Here is a 19,627-nt window from a genome sequence, read left to right on the forward strand (position 1 = left end):
CTGAGGAAGGGCCAGGCAGAAGCTATACAAATGGATCAAATTATTTCTTTGCTCGAAAGACCAAATGAGAGACAAGTCAGGTACATTGCCAAGCGAGATTCTTTGGGCAACAAGCCACTTGATCCTCTCCATTCATTTATTTTCCCAATCACTAAAGAAGTTATGGTGGATCCCGTTGAGATTTCTTCTGGGCACACATTTGAGAGAAGTGCCATAGAGAAATGGTTTGCCGATGGAAATAATTTGTGTCCCTTCACCATGGTAACTTTAGACACATCAATTTTGTGGCCTAACAAAACTTTACGACAATCAACATGGCAGCGAAGAGGGAACCAGATCGGCCATGGCAAGGAAGACCGATCGACTGATTGGTGGCGACGGCTGCACGAGGAAGGCGACTGATCGACCGATCGCTATCATCGCCACCGCCGTCGACCCCACCTCCATTAGTCGCCAACGATGTCGTCACTACGTCTGGTCGTTTTCTCCAGCGAGATCTGGGCGACCTTTCGTCTTCTCCGGTTGTCGCAGCAGCCGCCTCACCGTTTGCCCCTTCACTGGTCGTTTCTTCCTCGCCATCGCCGTCCGCCGCTACGTCGCCCCCGTAGCCGACCGCCTCTTTCCCCGCCAATCGCCTCTGTTTTGTTCAGTCAAGCTTCGTCTCCGTCGCCTCTGCCAGTCACCGGCGACTATCGCTACCCCTCCCGCCGTCGGTTGATCTCGCATCGCCGATCCTCTGGGCCTCATACTCGCCGGCCGTCTGTCCCTCGTCGCCGTCAATTGCTGCCCATCTAGCCCTTCTTCCGCCATTAACGAGCAAGCTGCCCAGATGAAGGAGAGGATAATTTTGTAAATTAAGAAATAGTGTGAGGTCAAAATTGAGAGATTCCTTTCATCTCTCACGCGCCTCAATTGCGCGTCACGCGCATTGCTGACTGGATTAAGTTCAAGGGACCAATTGGTTAAACAATAAAAGGTGAGGGGCCAATTGGTTACACACGCTTGGTACTATGTACCTGCGGCAGTTCAAAGTCCTTAGTTGGGGTCAATTATTTAAAATTTACATTTTGAGGCATACACTTAATTTTCTTTTTTTAAGATAATAATAAACATTACTCTTTATTTATTTCTTTTGATATGTTACAAGATAATTGAGAGGGGTCTATAAGTAATTTCATTTAAGTATACTCATTACTATAAATCATTATTAATTTTGGATAGAATCTTTATGAATTTGTAGTTGTATACAAAAATAATTTAAAATAAAAAAAATAGCCAATCAGATTAATGATTGAAGGTGTAATATTCTGAAATTTGAAAATGATTAATAATTAATAATTATTGTATTTGTGGTGATTATTAAATATTTGTAGGTTAAAAGGAAATATTAATTTATTTGAATAGTTTGAGATCTAAAAAAAATGTTTATTTATGTAATTTTGAGGAAATAGGAGAAAATAAATTAATATAGTGATTTCTGGAAATTTTAGGGTGGAAGTGTAATAAGTGGAAATGGAAGTTTGGGTGTGTGTAATTGCTGGAACTTTTGGGTGCTGGAATGAGATTTCCAGAAGTGGCTGTAAATCACCTTAAGTATAATTTAGTGTGCATTTATGTTGAAGAATGCAAGCAGCGCGGGCGGTCGCGCCCGCGTACGGCCAGGCGAGGTTTCGCGGGATCGCTCGCGCTGGAGGAATTTTTCTGGATTTTTATCAAGCCTCATGCGCCCAAAACGGCGCTGTTTTGAGGCTGAGGCGGTGGTGCGCTGGGCTGCCACGCGGCAGCGTCTGGAGCTTCATTTCCTTGCCTTTTTAAGGCCGAGAATGGCTTGTAAATTAAGGGGATTTTAACTGCAAGCAAAGGGAGAAGTTACAGAGGAAAAAAAAATGGCGCGCGCAGAAGCTAAAAAGGAGGAGAAAATCATGAAGAAATTGGAGAGAAACCCAGTTTAATTAAAGTTTAAGTATGCAGGTAAATTAAACAAATTACATGAATTAATTTGTGCGGTATGTAAATATATATATATATAGTTATTCTCTATATAGCAGCTCTCGCGTAGGCCACTTTGAGGAATTTTACTGTTATTTTTCAAGGGGTGCTCGCTGTGAGTGTTTTAAGTGTGGGTGTTGATTTATATATATATATATATATAAATATGGGGTGATTGTGGGATGTAGGCATAGTTTATATATATATATATGTATATATCCATTGAGGGACTTTGCTCTGCGAGCGTTTGAGTTTGGGTATTGAGTTGTGAAAAATGGCCTTTGGCCGTGAGTCCACAGGGTGTGTGTGTCGTTGTGATACACGAAGTGATAACTTATATATATATATATATATCATTAATACTTATTTGGTGCAGCGGGCGAGTAGCATGCAGTGTATGGATTAATTTGGCTGTGTGTGTGTGTGTGCGCGTGTGTGTTCACTGGGGAAGCTTAAGATAATTAATAGGTGTGTTCATGAGGGGAGAAATTGAAGTGATATATTTATATGTATATATAATGTTGAAGGATGGAATTGGAGACAGCAGCACGTCCATATGCTCTTGGAAGTGCTTAAATACATTTATAGATATATATATATATATTTATGTAAATGTTGCTTAAAGAGTATAAGTATAATTTGAGTTATCTAAATAAATAATAATAGTAATAGGCATGATTTAATTTAAAATAAATATGAGATTTATTGAGATTTTATTTACGGTGTACCTACATAGGATTTTAGACGGTTAGATTTAATTAATACGAGCCACGGGTTTTATTAATTACTATTAAACGTTTTACTTCGCAGCGGGAGTGCAAGAAGAGCAGGAAACGGCCGTGTAAAGGCAAACTCCTCACCATCTCCTCGTGTTCTTCAATTCCCGTGAAAGACCCCTTGATTTCCTGTATTTTATCTTCTCCCTTACTCTAATTCGGCACCTCGCCTTATTTGTTGAGTTATTATTCAGTGTTTTAAGTTAAATTAAATCCAAGACATCTAGAATTTTATTCATTGAGTGCCTACGGGGGTTTGTACCGCCCCCACTCCTTTTGGGAATGATGCTGGACCCAGCTTGGGAACTAGGTTTCTAGACGTGCGAGTTTATTTACGATTTTATTGGGCTTATTTACAGTTTTTCCTGAATTTATTTATGGTTCGGTTAGAGCTATCAAGCAGTAGGGCAGAGGTCGGTTGTCGGTGACGTTGGGGTAGACTATTGTACGGCCCTGAAGTGGACCGTTGGGTGGACACTCCTAGTCACTGGCCGTTGACCGGTGCCGGACACTGCTGACTAGCTCTACCAGTATGTGATTCACTGCACGTTTAGATTTATTATATTGTTATTCATGATTTGATATGCACATGGGTACAGGTTGCATATTGGGATATTCATTTATTGGGTATGCTTGGACACGGACATACTAGTTTGATTAGGATGCATCCAGCACGAGCATATGCATCGCATGTGGTTTACTACGTGGGCGGAGTATGGTTTGATGCCTGGATGTATGGGCACCGGTGTATCACGTTGATGCTCACTACGCCATTGCATTTTATGTGCATTGCATGGCTACTGGTAGTATTTAGTTATCGGACGGGAATACCGTTTCGAGAAAGCCTATGGCTCGGCTGTCGGGAGTACCGACAGGGATACGGGTGGCGGGAGTACCGACCCGGGATGGCGCGCACAAGATGCTGGAGGTATTTGTTACCGTCCAGGGCAGCGGCAGGTTGGTATAGGACTTGGGTGCCAGGTGTCTTCTGTGAGCCCCAAGGACCGGTATGTGTTTTTATTATGCTATGTTATTGTGTTGTAGCGTCTCATGACTTGTGTGTACCTGGGGGTTTATTCTGGGGAGAGTTTATTGGATCAATACAGCTTTCAGCATTTCTTCTCTTATGCTTGCTAAGTCTCTCGATTCACCTTGCTTTCCATCATTCCAGGTAGAGGCAGCGTGGGCCATGGTAAGGGAGTCAGCGTCTAGCGGCGGAATCGGTATGGTGTACAAGCAGTCCCGTCAATCCCTGTCAACTCTAATGGTTGAGTAGAATTTACTCTATTATTTTTACTGTGCCAGGTCATCCCTCGAGTCTCGTGTATGTTGGCACATGAGTCTGTTTTCATTTATTGATCTTGTGACCGCTGTGTTAGCAGTGTTCCCGTAGTGCATGCATGTCTTGAGCTTTGCTTCCGCTGTTCTTATTTTTGTGTATGCATGCTGGGGTGGTCTTTGTCTTGTATTTATTATTTTTCTCCTCCCGTAAGAACTCTCGTTCGGGTAGTCTGGGTGATTAAGGATTATCCGAACGGAAGTGCTTACAGAAGGATTCATGTCTGCGTCGTGTCGTGTCCGTGTTTCTATAAAAGAATTCTAATCTTAACAAAATAAATGCCACCCACTCCACCCCTCGGCCCTAAGCGTCTTGTCCTTTTCTTCTTTCCTCTCCTTCACAGGTTTCCAAATCGCTGCCATTTTCATTCCCAAATGGAGCAGAATTCCGGCAAGAAGGAGAAACCCAGCCTTCCCCCAAAGAGATCAGGCCAAATCAAAGCTCGAATATTTGCCGAACTGGTGTTCGGCGGCGGAGCTCCGGCCACTAACAATATTACTGCCGACCACCAAAATAATCCTTCTTTTCCCAACTCTCCGGCAAGTCGGCACCGCCCCGGCTGATCAGCCAGTTCAATTTCAAGACCCTTTTGCCTTCGTTTTCCTCTTGTTGGGTGGGCTCATCATCAGCCAGCCTGACCTCCGACCGAGCCGAAGATGATAACGTTGGTGAGTCCAAAAATATCGAGTAGTTGGAGTCTAAATCTGGTTTGCTTTCGGGTCTGTATTTATTTTGTCTGGATCGGGTGTCATGTATAATAAATAATCTTAGTTGTAGAGAAGAACAGGACTCAAGACATGAACTTGCCCATTAGTGGTATCTGGTGAAGAATGTATAAATAAATAAATAAATTAAATTAACCCACTTCACTTGTTTAATTAGATCAGATCAGATGAGGTGATGATATCAATTGATGATCTGATCTTGTTTGGATCAAGTAATTAGCCAAGTTTTTGCAATTCCCCTTCGTGTGTATGTGTGTTTGCAATTCCACATCCCATGTGACATCCAGCTGTGAATTAAAGTTAGCTATTGTCTGTCTGTCCCAGTATCTATCTATCTTTTAACTGTTGCAGGTACACAGTACCAAGCGATTAATTTGTGCCGATTGAATTGAATAATGGAAAAAAAGTAAAAAAAAAAAAAGATTAAATATATGAATAATGCTATTGGTACACCTTTGTGTATATTTTATATTACATAAAGGTATACTAATAACAAAAATATCCCTCATGAGATGCATAGAGGTGCACGGAGACGAGATATATTTTGGTCATAATATCCCTTTATGTAGTCCAAGATGTATAAAAAGGATGTATATATATATATAGGAAAATGTTATTGGTACACCTTTATGTACACATTGGGTTATATAAAGATGTACCAATGACAAAAAAGTCCCTCATGAGGTGCATGTGAGGCGCGAGATATTTTAGTCATAATACCCCCTTATGTAGCCAAAGATGTATAAAAATATTGTATATCTAATATAATTCATATATATATATATATATTATATATATATTTAAGTTTTCACTTTCTTTGTATTGTATATATATTATATATATGATAAAGCCAAGAAGGCTTGTGTTCTCTCCTTTTTCTTTTTTTTTTTTTTACTATTATTATATATATATATATATTTGCATATCGAGAGAGAAAAGAAATGATGTTTACAAAACTTTTATTAAATGTACACCGAGAATGTTTATTAGATCTATTAATTTTTATCCTATCAAAACTCTATTAATTCTTAATGACGATTCATTTAATTATTAATTTTTAATAATATTTTAATTTTTTATTAACTCTTAATGATGATAAAGAACAATATATCAACTCAAATTCACTAAACCAATCGATTTATTTTTTAATATGCGACTTTCTAAATTGGTTATTGTCGGCGTTCAATTTCAGCCGACCGTGATTCGTTTTGGACCGCAATAAATAAATCCGAAAATATCAAGAAGAAGAAAGGATACCCCGAATCCCAAGCGTGAGTCAACACCGGAATTTTTACGTGGTTCGGTCAGAACGATGCCTACTCCACGACCGCACTCTGATTATTCCTTCAGAATAGCGGTATCTGATTATTCTCTTCCTCCTCATGATATCTATCATTCTCATTTATACTGAGGGGCTTTTACAATTTGGATAACATATAAAAATACAATGATTGTATAATGGGAGACAAACATCCCTTATCATCTATACAAAATCAGGAGTGAGAATCTCATTACAAGGGGCATGGGCTACTGCAAGTAAAGTGAGCGGACCCTACCTCTGACTTCTCAGCAGTTTCACCACTTATGTGAGCTTATGGTTTTAGGCTAGCGACCTGGGTGGTACAGCTAACTGAGGATTTTATAGCGAGCCCATTAGTCGATCGTCGAGAGCTCACCAGGGGTTTAATTAGGAGCTCGCAAGGTGCTTGTTTTACGAGTTTTGGGCTTTGGTGGTGTATGGATTTCATTTGACGAGGTCCCCGGGATCTTCCGAGCTCTGGTGATTGGGCCGACCCATTAGGCTGAGCCTGGCCCATAAAAGGGTGATGCGGGAATAGTGTATAACAGTTACCAAGTAGCAATCAAACAACATCAAACATTTTTTTATGCCAATCAAACACTTTAATCTATTTTACAAATCTTTTCATCTTTTCAAGACATTTTGATGGTTCTGAGTGACGTCTAACAACATTTTAAGATAATCTAACAAGCAATGAGGTCTATTCATATGTAAACCTATTACAGTTGATGATTACCATATAATACAATCCTTCCATTACCTAACATCCCTATCGAGCAAGAATCATACAGTGATAAACTCATAAACTCAGTAACTATGTGTTCGATCTTAGCATTGTGACTAGATAACACATCAAGAAATTATTTCTCAATCATTTATTCTGTATTGGCCAAAGATTTTCTTGTCAAATTAATAGTAGATCACATAGAATATTGGTTTTATCATAATAAGGGTAACGAATCTCATCCACAAACACCTACATTCATGTACCAGCAATACAAAACAATATAAGATGAACATACCCACCTTGCAATTGGATTATTCTGCACATTAGCAAATTTTACACACTAATACATAAGACAATTGTATCATTTCAAGTCAAATGATTAATTACACAATTATAACTTAATAATATATCATTATCCACTATGTCATGTGATTTGTTATCGATACCACATTCAGTACATTATTCAATCAACAATCACTCACAAGTTTACTGTGATACGTAATTTACCATCCTTTATTATTAGCATATCATATTAATCAAAATAATAAACTTATGTGTTAGTTCGTAATTGATTAATCAAAGTCTCCATTTGTAAAATTCAAGGACCATGAATATTTAGGAAATTTTGTTATTAGATAATCTTGTTACATATTTATAATAACTTAAAGAACGAGAATTCTAATAGAAAATCTAAGGACTCATTTTTACAAAAAATTAAAAGTAATGAATAAAGATAACTTATCATTAATATATAAAGGGATACTTCAAATATTTTATTCCCACTAGAAATATTCACGTTCAGATTACACACACACACATATAAGAGACAAGCCCCAAAAGGAACAGAGGAACGGGCCAAACTTGTATTGTCTGTTAATGGAGAGAAGCAGAGCGAAAGCACGTACTTGTTTGGAGGGAATCAGCCATGGGGATTATCTTTTTAAGATAATATTTAACATTACTCTTTATTTATTTATTTATTTATTATTTCTTTTGATATATTACAAGATAATTGAGATGGGTCTATAAGTAATTTCATTTAGTTTTGGTAAATTAGATTAAAAAGCATGACCCATAAGGAATGAGGAGGAAGGAGCTCACACCAGACTAGAGACAAAATCTCATGTTTACTGAACTAGTAGAAGGTCTGGCTGAAAATGACTTAGAAAGAATAGCACTGGACATAAAACTGGAATATTATTATAGACAATTGAAATGAAGCATGAGCCTCAACTTTTTGAATGTTGGGTAGGATCTCATCATCTCAGCATGTGTATATAATATAAGATTTATAAAATCACTATCATCATTTTATTGCGGCCTTAGTCATGGTTGGTTTCAAACACTAAGAACAAGTCATCTATGACCATTGACCTCGTAACTACAGTTTGAGCACATGTAATTTGTGAGATAATTAATAAATTTACTTAACGTATACCCAATGAATAGTGGTTGGTTGCAGGTATTCATCCATAGTTTGAGGATATGTTGGAAGAGATGAGAGGGTTTACTTAGCAAATTGACAAACAAGATGCGCAGGCAAAAACCTGTCCATTAATCAATACACATAAATGTAGCAAAAATATTAATGAATATATGAAAGTAGAAACAATTTCTGTAGTGAGTATTGCACACAGAACACCCATTCACAGTTATGTTAGAAGCGCGATGCCAGCTAAAAAAGAAATGGTGGCATTTGGCAAATATGAAATTAGCTGTGTTTTCGGGTAAATTAGGTCCATATGATATGATATCAGTGCCACGGAGCCATCTAATTAATTATTGAGATTGGATTACACAGTAAGTTACTTTAGTATCATCTTTCCAAAGCTTGAAACTTTGGATTGTATTAAAATTTGATAACATAATAGATAAAAGAAACAGTGATACCGAAAACATCTCAGAGATTATATGTAAGAACAGAACAAATATCCCAAGACAAGATACAAAACAATACAGAAAATTCTCATCAAACTGATGGAACATATGGAAACCATTGTATGATTTACATAACCAAATTGTTTTGTCAGCCTTCATTGTCGGCATAATCCCTCTGCGATTCCTTTTTTACAACTGGACTATCTTGACGAAATATCCTTTTACCACACAAGGAGCGAGCTGCATTTGGAAAATATAAGGAAAATGTGAGCCAAAAAGATAGAGCCAAGCCAATTAAATAAATAGTTAGCAGCAAAAAAAGAAAATGCAAAATCATGCGACATCAAGTGTAGATCAACTCCACCCTTCCAGAAAAGGTAAAACACTAGCTTAAAGGTTTGTGACTCAAAAGATACCATAATGATATAGAACCTTATGGTAAATCTGACTGAATGTTTAACTCAACTAACCACAAACACAATGCTACAATTCTCCTATGTCAAGCATATCAGAATTGCCAAAATCTAGGTTTGCATAAGACCCGCCAGGGATGTAAAGGCAAATCAACCAGTGTTGACAGGCGAGCTTGCTTCGCCTTGCAAAAATGGATGCCTTTTAGATCCGCTAGTTAGACTAGCGGGTTTCTCTTGGGATTACCGCCCTACTAGCGGGTTTCTCTTGGTCCACAATCAGAAATCATACGAAGCTATTTTGGTAAAAATCATAAAACCGATGCTAGTTGCATAAAAAACAAAAAAGAATATGATAATTTAATTAAAAAAATCACTTAACAGTGCAGGAATAAACAATCCACAGACTTCCCACTTTATTGTTGTAAATATATGGCACCAATCAATGATTACTTGCTTTTGTTTCCCAAGGATGTGGAAGTAAGGATATTGTCCAGGTCAGCTGCCCAACGAAGAAGGCAACTTTAGGAGGAATAAACAAACTCTAGATAAATTCCTGTTGTAATGGGGATAATACCCATCTGTCAGCAGCTAGGGAGTAGTAATTAAGTAAATCATAAAAACCTGTCATAGTGTCATTTATATTTGTATACAAATACAAAGAAGGCTTCACAATTAGTCTTTTTGAAACATGTTTGTTACTATGAACACATACCATTTGTGCTTCCACTTCTTAGTTAAAACACGGGAGTGTTGTTTTATTGTAAAGATGAATCACTTTTTCCCAAGCCATAACCATACCATTCACTTGATTGCAAGCCAAATTAAATTTAGACATGGTTCATTTGATCACATAATATGCTCATACAAAATTTCTATACTATTTTGTAAGTTCAATAAAATTTTTTAGATCAAACCATATTCCATAATATCCCACTAGCATCAACTCTAGAGTATAGACACTCCCATCTTCCAGGCAGGCATGTATTCCAGGCAGGCATGTATCCCCAATGGCAACATCCAGAAACCCATCTCAGCAGTAGCACATCTAGCAAAAAATATTTAATTCTATCTAACAAATAACCAAACTCTCATCAAAAAACTTAAAAACTCCTAGCCTGGAGGATCTCCTCACAGACACATTGCATGGGCATAGTCAGCCACCATTCAGTATTTGTAAGTGGAAATGAATAGTGAGAAAAAAATAGCAAATAAGGGGGAAATGGGGAACAATGGTCTCAAAACTCGGAATGTTCAGATGGAAATTATCAATTAATGAGCTTCCTATAGATAATAAAGAGAAACATGCTTGGAAGTTGAAATTATGCCTTTTGTGTGTGCACATAAGGAAAATCGAAAGAGCATATGTTGGGTAATAACAATTCAAGAAAGGTTTTGGTTTACCAGGATCCGAAATCTCACATATGGACCAAACAATTAATAAATTGAAACTGTTCACTCTATAACAATGTTAATGTGCAATAAACCCAAGAAACCAAATTATATCACAAGCCAACTTTTAACATAAGTGATGCAAACATCGAACAGACCGTTAAGTTTTTTGAAGAAAAAATTGTAGTAAAACCATCTAAGATACACAAAAAACAAGAATCAGAAGATCATATTTCCATCTGATGTCTATATTTAATGAATTTGCATGGTTTTAGATCCATCTTTTGATGGCTCAATTTACCAAGGTCACATGAATCTAAATTTATATTTTCTACTTCTTCCTTCACCTTTTTTGTAGACGAGATTTCTTGTGCATAGGTCTTTGGTTGTATGGGGCTTGCCCCTTTTCTGTGCAACTTACTAGAAAATAGCACATGAATCCAAAATTTTTAAAAATAATTATACCAGAGAGGTTCTTAGTCTCTATGCTGGGAATAGCAACTGAGAATGAGACAGATTCCATTCTACCCTTAACATTAGAATATTCTAGGAGTTCCTTTCTTTGTCCACAAATGTTCATGCATCTCTAAGGCAAAGAAATCATTGGAAAGAAACAACAAGATAAGCTAGCATATTCACAACTATTGAGGATGAGTCTTGTCACATTGTCTATTACTAAATGACAAAGAAAGAAGCTCAAACAAGACAAACTCAGTAGTACATGAATGCACCATTGTTTCATCATTTAGGGTGCTCTATGATGCAAAACTCAGAGGACTAACATACTAATCAACAAAGGAGAATATGAAGACACCTTACTAAACTAAACTGTATCATGCTTTACCAAGAAATAGAATCATACAAAAAAGCAGCCAAGGTATGTAAAATGGAAGAGGAACGGGGTGCAATACTGGTGTTAGTAGTTAAACAAACTTAAATGAGATAAAAGAAAAGAAAAAAAAAAAAACTCAACTAAGCAACTTCCCAACAAGTTGGGATATAATGATCATGTTTTAAACATTGCTCCATAACACGTTAATAATATGCTAAATTACCCAGAACAAAATACTGAATTTTAACCATGTTTTCAATTTTAGACCGACTTTTTAATTTTTTCAATAGTTACATCCAACTTGTTATTTGATTTTCAATAATGGATTGTCATTACCCTTTGCCTTGTCAACAATTTTCGTTGAACAATGACGTGTCAAGCTTAAATGGACTATTTGAAGAATGAGGTAACAAGTTCACTTATGGAAATTATGATAGGGCAAATAGCAGTCTATTGCTGAAACCAAATAAAAAGTTGGATGTGACTATTGGGAAAATTAAAAAGTCAGTCCAAAATTTAAAGCATGGTTAAAAGCTCAGTATTTTTTTTTACAATGAACCCTTAATAATAAAAGTACTAATAAACTAATAGTTACATTAGACAAAATAATAAAGTACATGGATTACACATAATTATTTATATAACTAAAAAGATTAACTCATGTGATTAGAAATAACCGAAATATATTTATATCAAAATAAGTAATTAATAACATTAATAGTTACAATAAAATGTCGATTGACCAAAGTTAACAAATAAAATACTATGTACAATATCATCAATTAATATAAATAATACAAGAATCAATAAACTACTAACTGAGTGAAAACTATTACTCATACAACAACTTAAGATAATTGGTTCCTGAGGGTCAAAAATATATGTTTCAAAATATCATCAGAGGACAAATTTGAGGAAACCCCACAAAACATAACATTCTCAAGGCTCTTTGTTGATCAGATTTCCATGTATTCACTAGCAAGTCGGAGATCTGGTAACGGGGTTGCTGGAAAATGATACTTTTTGTAAAACTATGCATGCCCCTCAAATGCCCATGTCACACATGGAAATGGCTGGGAATGAGAAAATATAAGTGAAAACTTAAGCCTCACAATTAGCCCAAGTGAGGAGCAGGCGGCTAATTTCCATCAAAATTACAAACAATATGTGAGGGCTGACATTGACATTTAGCTGAAAGAATGAAAAATTGACGGTTGCAATTAAAAAAATGAGGTCATCAAGTCAAATTTCATTTAAAGTGTTGGGGTGATAGAAGTAATTAACTAAAAATAATTAACAAAGATTTTAGACTTCCTCTTAAGTCCCAAGACTACACCTGCCATATAGCCAAAACCAATAACTATCCTGAGCTTCTCTAGAAAGGATAAGTAACAATATTTACCCTTCAATTTCATCAGAAAAAGCATCAAAGATTAGTCAGTTACAATCCCCGTTCAACGAGTTACATAAGACCAAGGCTTTATTCCCTTCCAACACTGAACGTGCAGCACATAGAAGGTATGCGAGCGCTAAATATGTCATCAATCACAAGCTTCAAATGGAACAAACAAATACAATCACCTCGTCAACATAGTTTTGAATTTGACACAAACATGTGGAGAAATAAAGCAGTACCAACAGACTTGCAATTGTTCCAGTTAATCAAAGTTGCGAATTACCCAGAGCCATATAGTTATACATAAAAATAAACAAACAAATAAATATACGCATTATGATGGGGTTTACTCGGACGCACCTGGGAAGCTCAATCGAGATCCTCTTGCCTTTCTGACCCCATCCCCCGGTTTTGCTGACCACCAGTGTTTGATCCTCCACCAGCACCTGAACCTGCAGACCCAAAAGGCCACGCCAAGGATATTCTAAACCTCCGCTCCACTGTCCGCTGCCCCGGAGAGCTTCCTTCAGATGTTCCAGCGTCACTGCCCGAACCTGCGGTTGGATTTCCTGAACCAGTTGAACCCGGAGCAGGGTTTTCGTATTCAGGATCGTCCGTCGGCAACTCATACCGACAAACCGGGCACGAATTATGCAATTCCAACCACGGAACAATGCAATCAGGATGGTATACATGTTTGCAAGGCATCTGCTTGACCTCCATATCGCGCTCAAAGTCATCTTTACACACAGCACACTGAGCCAAATCAGAGCTCAACAATTCGTCGTCCACGGTTACTCTGGGAAGCGCCTTGATCGCGGACTTTGCAGCCGGTGGGGTTCCGTATCTGTTGGGATCGTTCTCCGCCAGTTGCTGGATCAACTGCTCGAGGCCGGGGCCGACGACGTAGTCGCCGAGGTTGAGAGGCGGGCGAAACCCTTGGTCCGACGGCTGATTGGCGATCATGAACTCGATGTTGGCCCCGCCGGCAACGAGGTTGGCGAGGTGGTTCTGCAAGAAGGCATAGGGATCGAACCTTTCCGGGTCTTGTGAAAGAGGCAATGCCCTACGTTGGTCGAAAATGTTCGAGAAGGCGCTGGGGTTTTGAAGGTCAAGGGAAGTCGACGAGGAAGACGATAACAGGAGAGGCAGTCCAGTGAGGAAGTCAGAGAGGGGGTCCGGGAAGGCAGAGAAAGGATCAAGAGAGTCGAGACCTGGGTTATTAGGGTTAGGGCTACGATCTTGTTCCCATTCTTCAAGAAAGCCTCCGTTGCAGGACGGACAGAGAAGGTCGAAGTTAGGCGACGGCGTGAGAGTGACCGTCCGTTCGCACTGATAGCAGAAGTACAGCTGCGGGCCGCGGCCGGCGACCGGTCCTCCGGCGGAGGCCATTCTTCGGCTCGCCGATAGGGGAACTTAAAAAACAATGTGCTTTCGCTTTTTGCATTTTAGATTAAAATGAAATTTAGCTCTTATCTGATTCCGTCCAGGGGCCGGGCCCTTTGTGTGAAGGGCTTGAAGTTGGGTCCAATGCCTTATTGGGCCGAGAGTTCGGATCGTCCTCAAGTATTTGTAGGAGAGTTTATTTGTTTGGTTCTAATGGGTTTAAACTTTTTTTAATATAAAATTTTAAATATATATTTAAATATATCTTCTAATAAAAAACATTATAAAAATAAATTATTTATATTTATATTTATTATAATTTATGTACATATGCTTATTATTAATATTTAATATTATTTATTATTATAATTATAATTAAAAGTATATCATTATTAATAAACCTTAATTGATTTTCAGTTCGAGATTAAAAATCCATCATCCCCAACATCATAAACCAGGATTAGACTAAGGTTTACTCAATTTTTTTTTAATCACATAATAATAATGGACCTCACTTGAGATGTGATTTTCACCCTTAAAACGATATAAGTAGCTCAAATCGTAAACATAAAAATTGTAACTCTGTCTCTTAACTTCGTGTAGTATCAAGAGTCGTATCAAATTGCATGCAAACAACATTAGTCTTTTTGAAATGACTCAAATTAAACCTAAGTATCTTAGATTGAGTTTTTTTAATTTGATTTATCAAGTACCTCAACTTAAATATTGCATTATATATATTTGATCAAGGAATATCCCCCTAAGAAGAAAAACTACCATATTACTTTTATGGATTCACTAATTGCTAGGCAATCTTGTGCACTAGAGGCTAGTTTAAACTTCCTACGTCCTTGCACTATAGAATGTCGTGTGTTCCTTAAATTTTAAGATTCATTTCCAAAGACTTCTTGATTTGACTCATTGTTGATAGTGTAATTTTGTGTACCCCTTAACGAAATAACGTGACTCTTGTCAATTTTTTAGGGTAAAAAAGTCATTTTAAAGGCCTCTTACCCTTACAACTCACAATGTTTCTCTCGCTTTCCCCTTTCATTGCTTTCATTGCATTCCTCCTGCTATTGACATTCTCAGTGTCACTTGCCTCTCACTACCTTATCGCCACCCATGCACTGACCTCTGTTGCATCCTCCATCGCTACAGTGAGGGAAGATACAACAGCATTCGACGTGCATGCAAGAACAAAGCAAAGCGAAGCGAGGCGAGATGGTGACGATAACGAGATACTTGCTAGCAAAAAATAAAAAATGAGAAAATGATAAGAGAAAGACAATGAGAGAAAATGAGCTCAGCTATTCAAAATTGACAAGAGCCCCACAATTGACCAAGGGGTCACATTACCCCGATTAAATAAGAGTGCCCAAATTTGCATTCCATCATAGATCCATCACGAGAATAAATGACCTAGTGGATCCAATTTGCTCAATGGATATAGTCAATTGAAAATCCCTCTAATATATACAAAATATCTCTCAAATCACTTGATATTCTCATCACAAGAACCAAACTATGCTATCGGGTGCCACTCCATACTGTCAATAAATAAGAATGAATTTATAGAAATATAATTATTAAAATTAAAATTACTTTATATTAGCCAAATTTCTTCCTATTGACTTGAATATAGAGTTATCTCAAAAGATAAAAGCCCTACATTGATAGATATTTAATTTAAGGCAAGTATGATTTGATTTGTTTCAAACTATTAAGTCTCAACAAAAACAAAAAAAATATTATATTTTATATAATTATTATATTTAAATTGACACATTAATATTACTTAATAAAAATTAAGCAACATTACTTTAAGAAATCAAAACTGTGTTGATATTATTAAAATTTATATACTTGGATTTGAATACACGATACGGCGGTATATTACATCACATTGAATATTTTTGGCCACTGTGGGATTGCCCACACCGAATCATTTGCCCGCCTTACCTTCACCACGAACGGTCAGTGGAACGCGTTTTCGTTCTCTCCAGATAACGTTCCCAACCAAACCTCGCTCTCTCTCTCTCTCTCTCTCTCAGAGTCTGGAACTGGTTCCAAAATGGAGACAATGGTGTCGAATTCCACGGTTTCCACCGTCTTGTTCCGACGGCCATTTGCAGCATTTGCTCCGGTTCGTACAGTGGCCGCCGGCGGTACCTTGCGCATCGCCAGTCTGCTCTCGCCTTCGCCGAAGAAGTTCTCGCTCCGGTTCCGGAGTCGACGACAGCTACGGTCAAGGCTTTGTTGTTCTTCTTCAATACGCAGGAAATCGTTAACTATCTGCGGCGTTATGGAGATAGACGAGAGCCAGTTCTCGGACGTCGTGCTGAATTCCGATCTTCCGGTACTTGTCGAATTCGTCGCCACCTGGTGCGGCCCTTGCCGTTTGATCTCTCCCGCCATTGAATCGGTTGCACAAGTATGAATATATTGTTCTCTATCTCACCCTATCTATTCCAGTTTCTTTAAGCTGAGTGCATATATTATATTTAACTCACTAACTTAGGGCTTAATCCAAGTTGAAAAATGCCTAACCATTTCATTTGAATTTAAATTATGGGAAGTAACCAAATCGCTTTGTTTTTTTCTTTAGGTGAGAAGTTCATTAAACAGAACGAACAAATTATGTACACGTAGTTAGGGCATACCCTGAGCTAAGCTTAGACAACACAAAGCATAAAGGCCTCCTGTCCCAAATATAGAAAACATAAAAATATAGGCCTCCGGCCACAAATATGGAAAACGCAAACGACTTACCCAGACAACTCACTGGAGGGCTCCAGCAATGCACCAAAGCCTCTCCCTACAACGTTGGAGGAAACTGAAGGGTCATCAAGCAGGTCCACACAGCAATATGAATTTGATACGCCGACTGCATCTCCACGCACTCCTTGCCAAAAAAGCAGTGATTGTTCCTTTCCCGCCCAAAGAAAATACACCATCGCCTCGAGGAGGAGACGAAAAGTATCTACCACGGGCGCTTACCACTCCGTTTCCGAGCCTTACAAAGAATCCCCTGATCCCAAGAATGCCACGGCCAAGCAAAACTTGCATGGCATGGAATATTGGGCACGGTAGAGTTGAACAGTGAAGACGGACTGATGTCGGGCATAATTGAGTTTAGTCGTGAAACCAAAATTCTATGTAGCAGATATTGTTTAATTATGGTCTAGTTAGCCCTCGGTCAATAGAGACTCCAAAATGATTTCCCCTGTCGGGTGGATTAGGTTGATAATGAATCGGAGCCAAAAGATAAAAGAAATTTCATATAATAAAATGCTCTCTTCCATCCGGTGAAACCACATTGCAGTTATGTCAACTGCAATGATTTAAGTTAGGATGTCAATTCACATTAAAATCCCTGTACAAAGTATTATCTTATTCTCTTGAATAGTTCTAACACGATGAATCTCTTAAAAACATGGTGTTTCCAAATCTTTCTATATCTTAAGAAGTTTTGATGAATTTGGCTCAGTGGTGATAAGTTAGAGAAGCAATAGAAAAATTGCACAAGCAAGTTGGTCTAATTGTGGGATGGCACTTGAACTTGAAGGAAGGTTTTTGAATCAAAAGTTCTATTCTTAGAATTTTGTTGTTTTATTGGAAGAAAGTTTTGGAGGTCAACTATGGAGTTGCATCCCCTTGCCCTGTCCCATCTTCATTAAGACTTACACGCCAATTTGTCTTGCCATATAGAATTCAGAATTCTACAGGATCGGTCAATATATATATATTGAACTGAGTGACTTTGTTTAGCTTCCAGAGTGATGGTAAAAAAGCATCACAGGAGACAAATGTTATTTTTTTTTTATTTCTAAAAAAAATCAACTTTTTATTTCAAAATTCATCCAAAAAACACCCTATGTGATTCTAACCATTTACAACAGCAATTACCAGGCTTAATCCCACTAGGCAGGACCAGCTGCATGAATTTGAGTTTTCCAACCATCTCTATCCGTGTGATTCTAACCGTTTGAAGCTGAAAAATCTTCATGCTTTATGTAGAGTGCTATTTAGTAACCAAATTTAACCATATAGCATACTGGATTGGTGTAAAATTTGTTTGTTTGTTTTCAAGCTTTTCGAAGAATAATTTCGAATGGTGCATAATAGAGAATAATGTGTATCCAAGTAACTTCTAGGGAGCTAGGGAACTCATTGATGTTGGCTTTAATCTGTGGACTCTGCTATTATGATGATTGCTCAATTAGTTTAAAGACTGAAGTCACTCAACTTCCTAGCATTTGTTACTCCCATGGCTAGGATACCATCTCTTTTGAGCATTTTGATTCTCCAATTTTGCCAACTGCCTTGTGAATCCCATTTCTTGGATATCTGCATGCTTCCTACCTTCAATCGTTTGAAACCAGATGCAGAGAGCTTTTGAACTTTCGAGAACCTAAGTCGTGATCAATACAGACCTACAGGGAGTTATTTTGTTGAAGATCCTTTCGGGATCAGTGATTTTTAACACGAGGTTGTTAGTAATCTTTATCTACTTTATGTTGATATTTGAGTCAAATCATATGTTCCCTGATTGATGCTTCTGTGTGAATAACCAGGAATACAAAGAGAAGTTAATTGTTGTCAAGATTGACCATGATGTTAATCCTCGACTGATTGAGAAGTACAAAGTTTATGGCTTGCCAACACTGATTTTCTTCAAAAATGGTCAAGAGGTGCCAGGAAGCAGGAGGGAAGGTGCAATTACAAAGGTACAGCTTAAGGAGTATGTTGATGCCCTTTTGGAGTCCGTATCTGTTACTTGAGATCTCTTTCATTTGTTACCAAATGCAGTATCATTGATATTTGATCATCTAGACAAACTAGCAAAGTTTGGACTGGAGCCTTCACCTGTTTTATTTTTTGTGTACAATATGGTATGTAATTCTGTAATTCCATTTGGTTTTTATAGTCGATCTGTTCGATATGTAAGTTCTTGGATATGAAGACATCGACAAATTTGTATGAAATAAGATTACAAAGTTTGCTTGTCCTTCAAGTTATGTTTCCTGTAACTAAAAAACTTCTATGGACTTCCAGTTTAGCCTATTTTACATCCAAGCAGCACGTTAAGAAACACTTTCTATTGAAACATGGGAAAACTAAAAGAAAGGATTAATGTTTGTTATGAACAAGCAACAGGGAAGAGGGGGACATGGGGGCTTTACCTCTTAAATAGCTAAACAATTTAAGAACCAACCAACATAATCATCGCTAATCTTTCCTATCTCTTAACAATACACAGTCCTCCACAAATTAGAGGAGGCAGAAGTTCTTCTCTTCAAAGAAGGCATGTCTTCTATTATTCAGGTATGCGCTAGTAACCTTAATGTTAGCCTCTTGATTATGTACTCTAAATTTGTCAGCAGTATGAAGAAAACTAAGTAGTATGAAGAAAACTAAAGCTAATGATAATCCTTCTTGATACTTTCATTATTATGTATAACGATCATGGTGCC

At 37.7% G+C, this 19,627-nt stretch overlaps 2 protein-coding genes across 2 annotated transcripts; one reads left to right on the forward strand and one right to left on the reverse strand.

Moving 5' to 3' along the window:
• Nucleotides 1-8,743: 8,743 nt before the first annotated feature.
• On the reverse strand, nt 8,744-14,208 carry LOC127810516 (E3 ubiquitin-protein ligase RING1-like). Its single transcript, XM_052350042.1, has 2 exons — nt 13,125-14,208; nt 8,744-8,974 (listed from the first exon to the last, which is right to left on the reverse strand). Exon 1 carries the CDS (start codon nt 14,154-14,156, stop codon nt 13,134-13,136), a length of 1,023 nt encoding a protein of 340 aa, XP_052206002.1. The 5' UTR covers nt 14,157-14,208; the 3' UTR covers nt 8,744-8,974; nt 13,125-13,133.
• Nucleotides 14,209-16,119: 1,911 nt separating this feature from the next.
• LOC127810156 (thioredoxin X, chloroplastic) lies at nt 16,120-19,161 on the forward strand. The gene is made up of 2 exons (XM_052349448.1): nt 16,120-16,584; nt 18,728-19,161. The coding sequence occupies exons 1-2, from the start codon at nt 16,225-16,227 to the stop codon at nt 18,932-18,934; spliced, it is 567 nt and encodes a 188-aa protein (XP_052205408.1). The 5' UTR covers nt 16,120-16,224; the 3' UTR covers nt 18,935-19,161.
• Nucleotides 19,162-19,627: the final 466 nt, after the last annotated feature.

This window comes from Diospyros lotus, chromosome 9 (assembly GCF_014633365.1).
Source record: "Diospyros lotus cultivar Yz01 chromosome 9, ASM1463336v1, whole genome shotgun sequence".
Lineage (NCBI taxonomy): Eukaryota > Viridiplantae > Streptophyta > Magnoliopsida > Ericales > Ebenaceae > Diospyros > Diospyros lotus.

What these genes read in the sequence shown, in the direction of transcription:
- LOC127810516 (XM_052350042.1), bottom strand. Translation starts at nt 14,156, where the DNA reads ATGGCCTCCGCCGGAGGACCGGTCGCCGGCCGCGGCCCGCAGCTGTAC.
- LOC127810156 (XM_052349448.1), top strand. Translation starts at nt 16,225, where the DNA reads ATGGAGACAATGGTGTCGAATTCCACGGTTTCCACCGTCTTGTTCCGA. An exon ending in CCATTGAATCGGTTGCACAA is followed by an intron (nt 16,585 to 18,727) that starts GTATGAATATAT and finishes GTGAATAACCAG; the next exon opens with GAATACAAAGAGAAGTTAAT.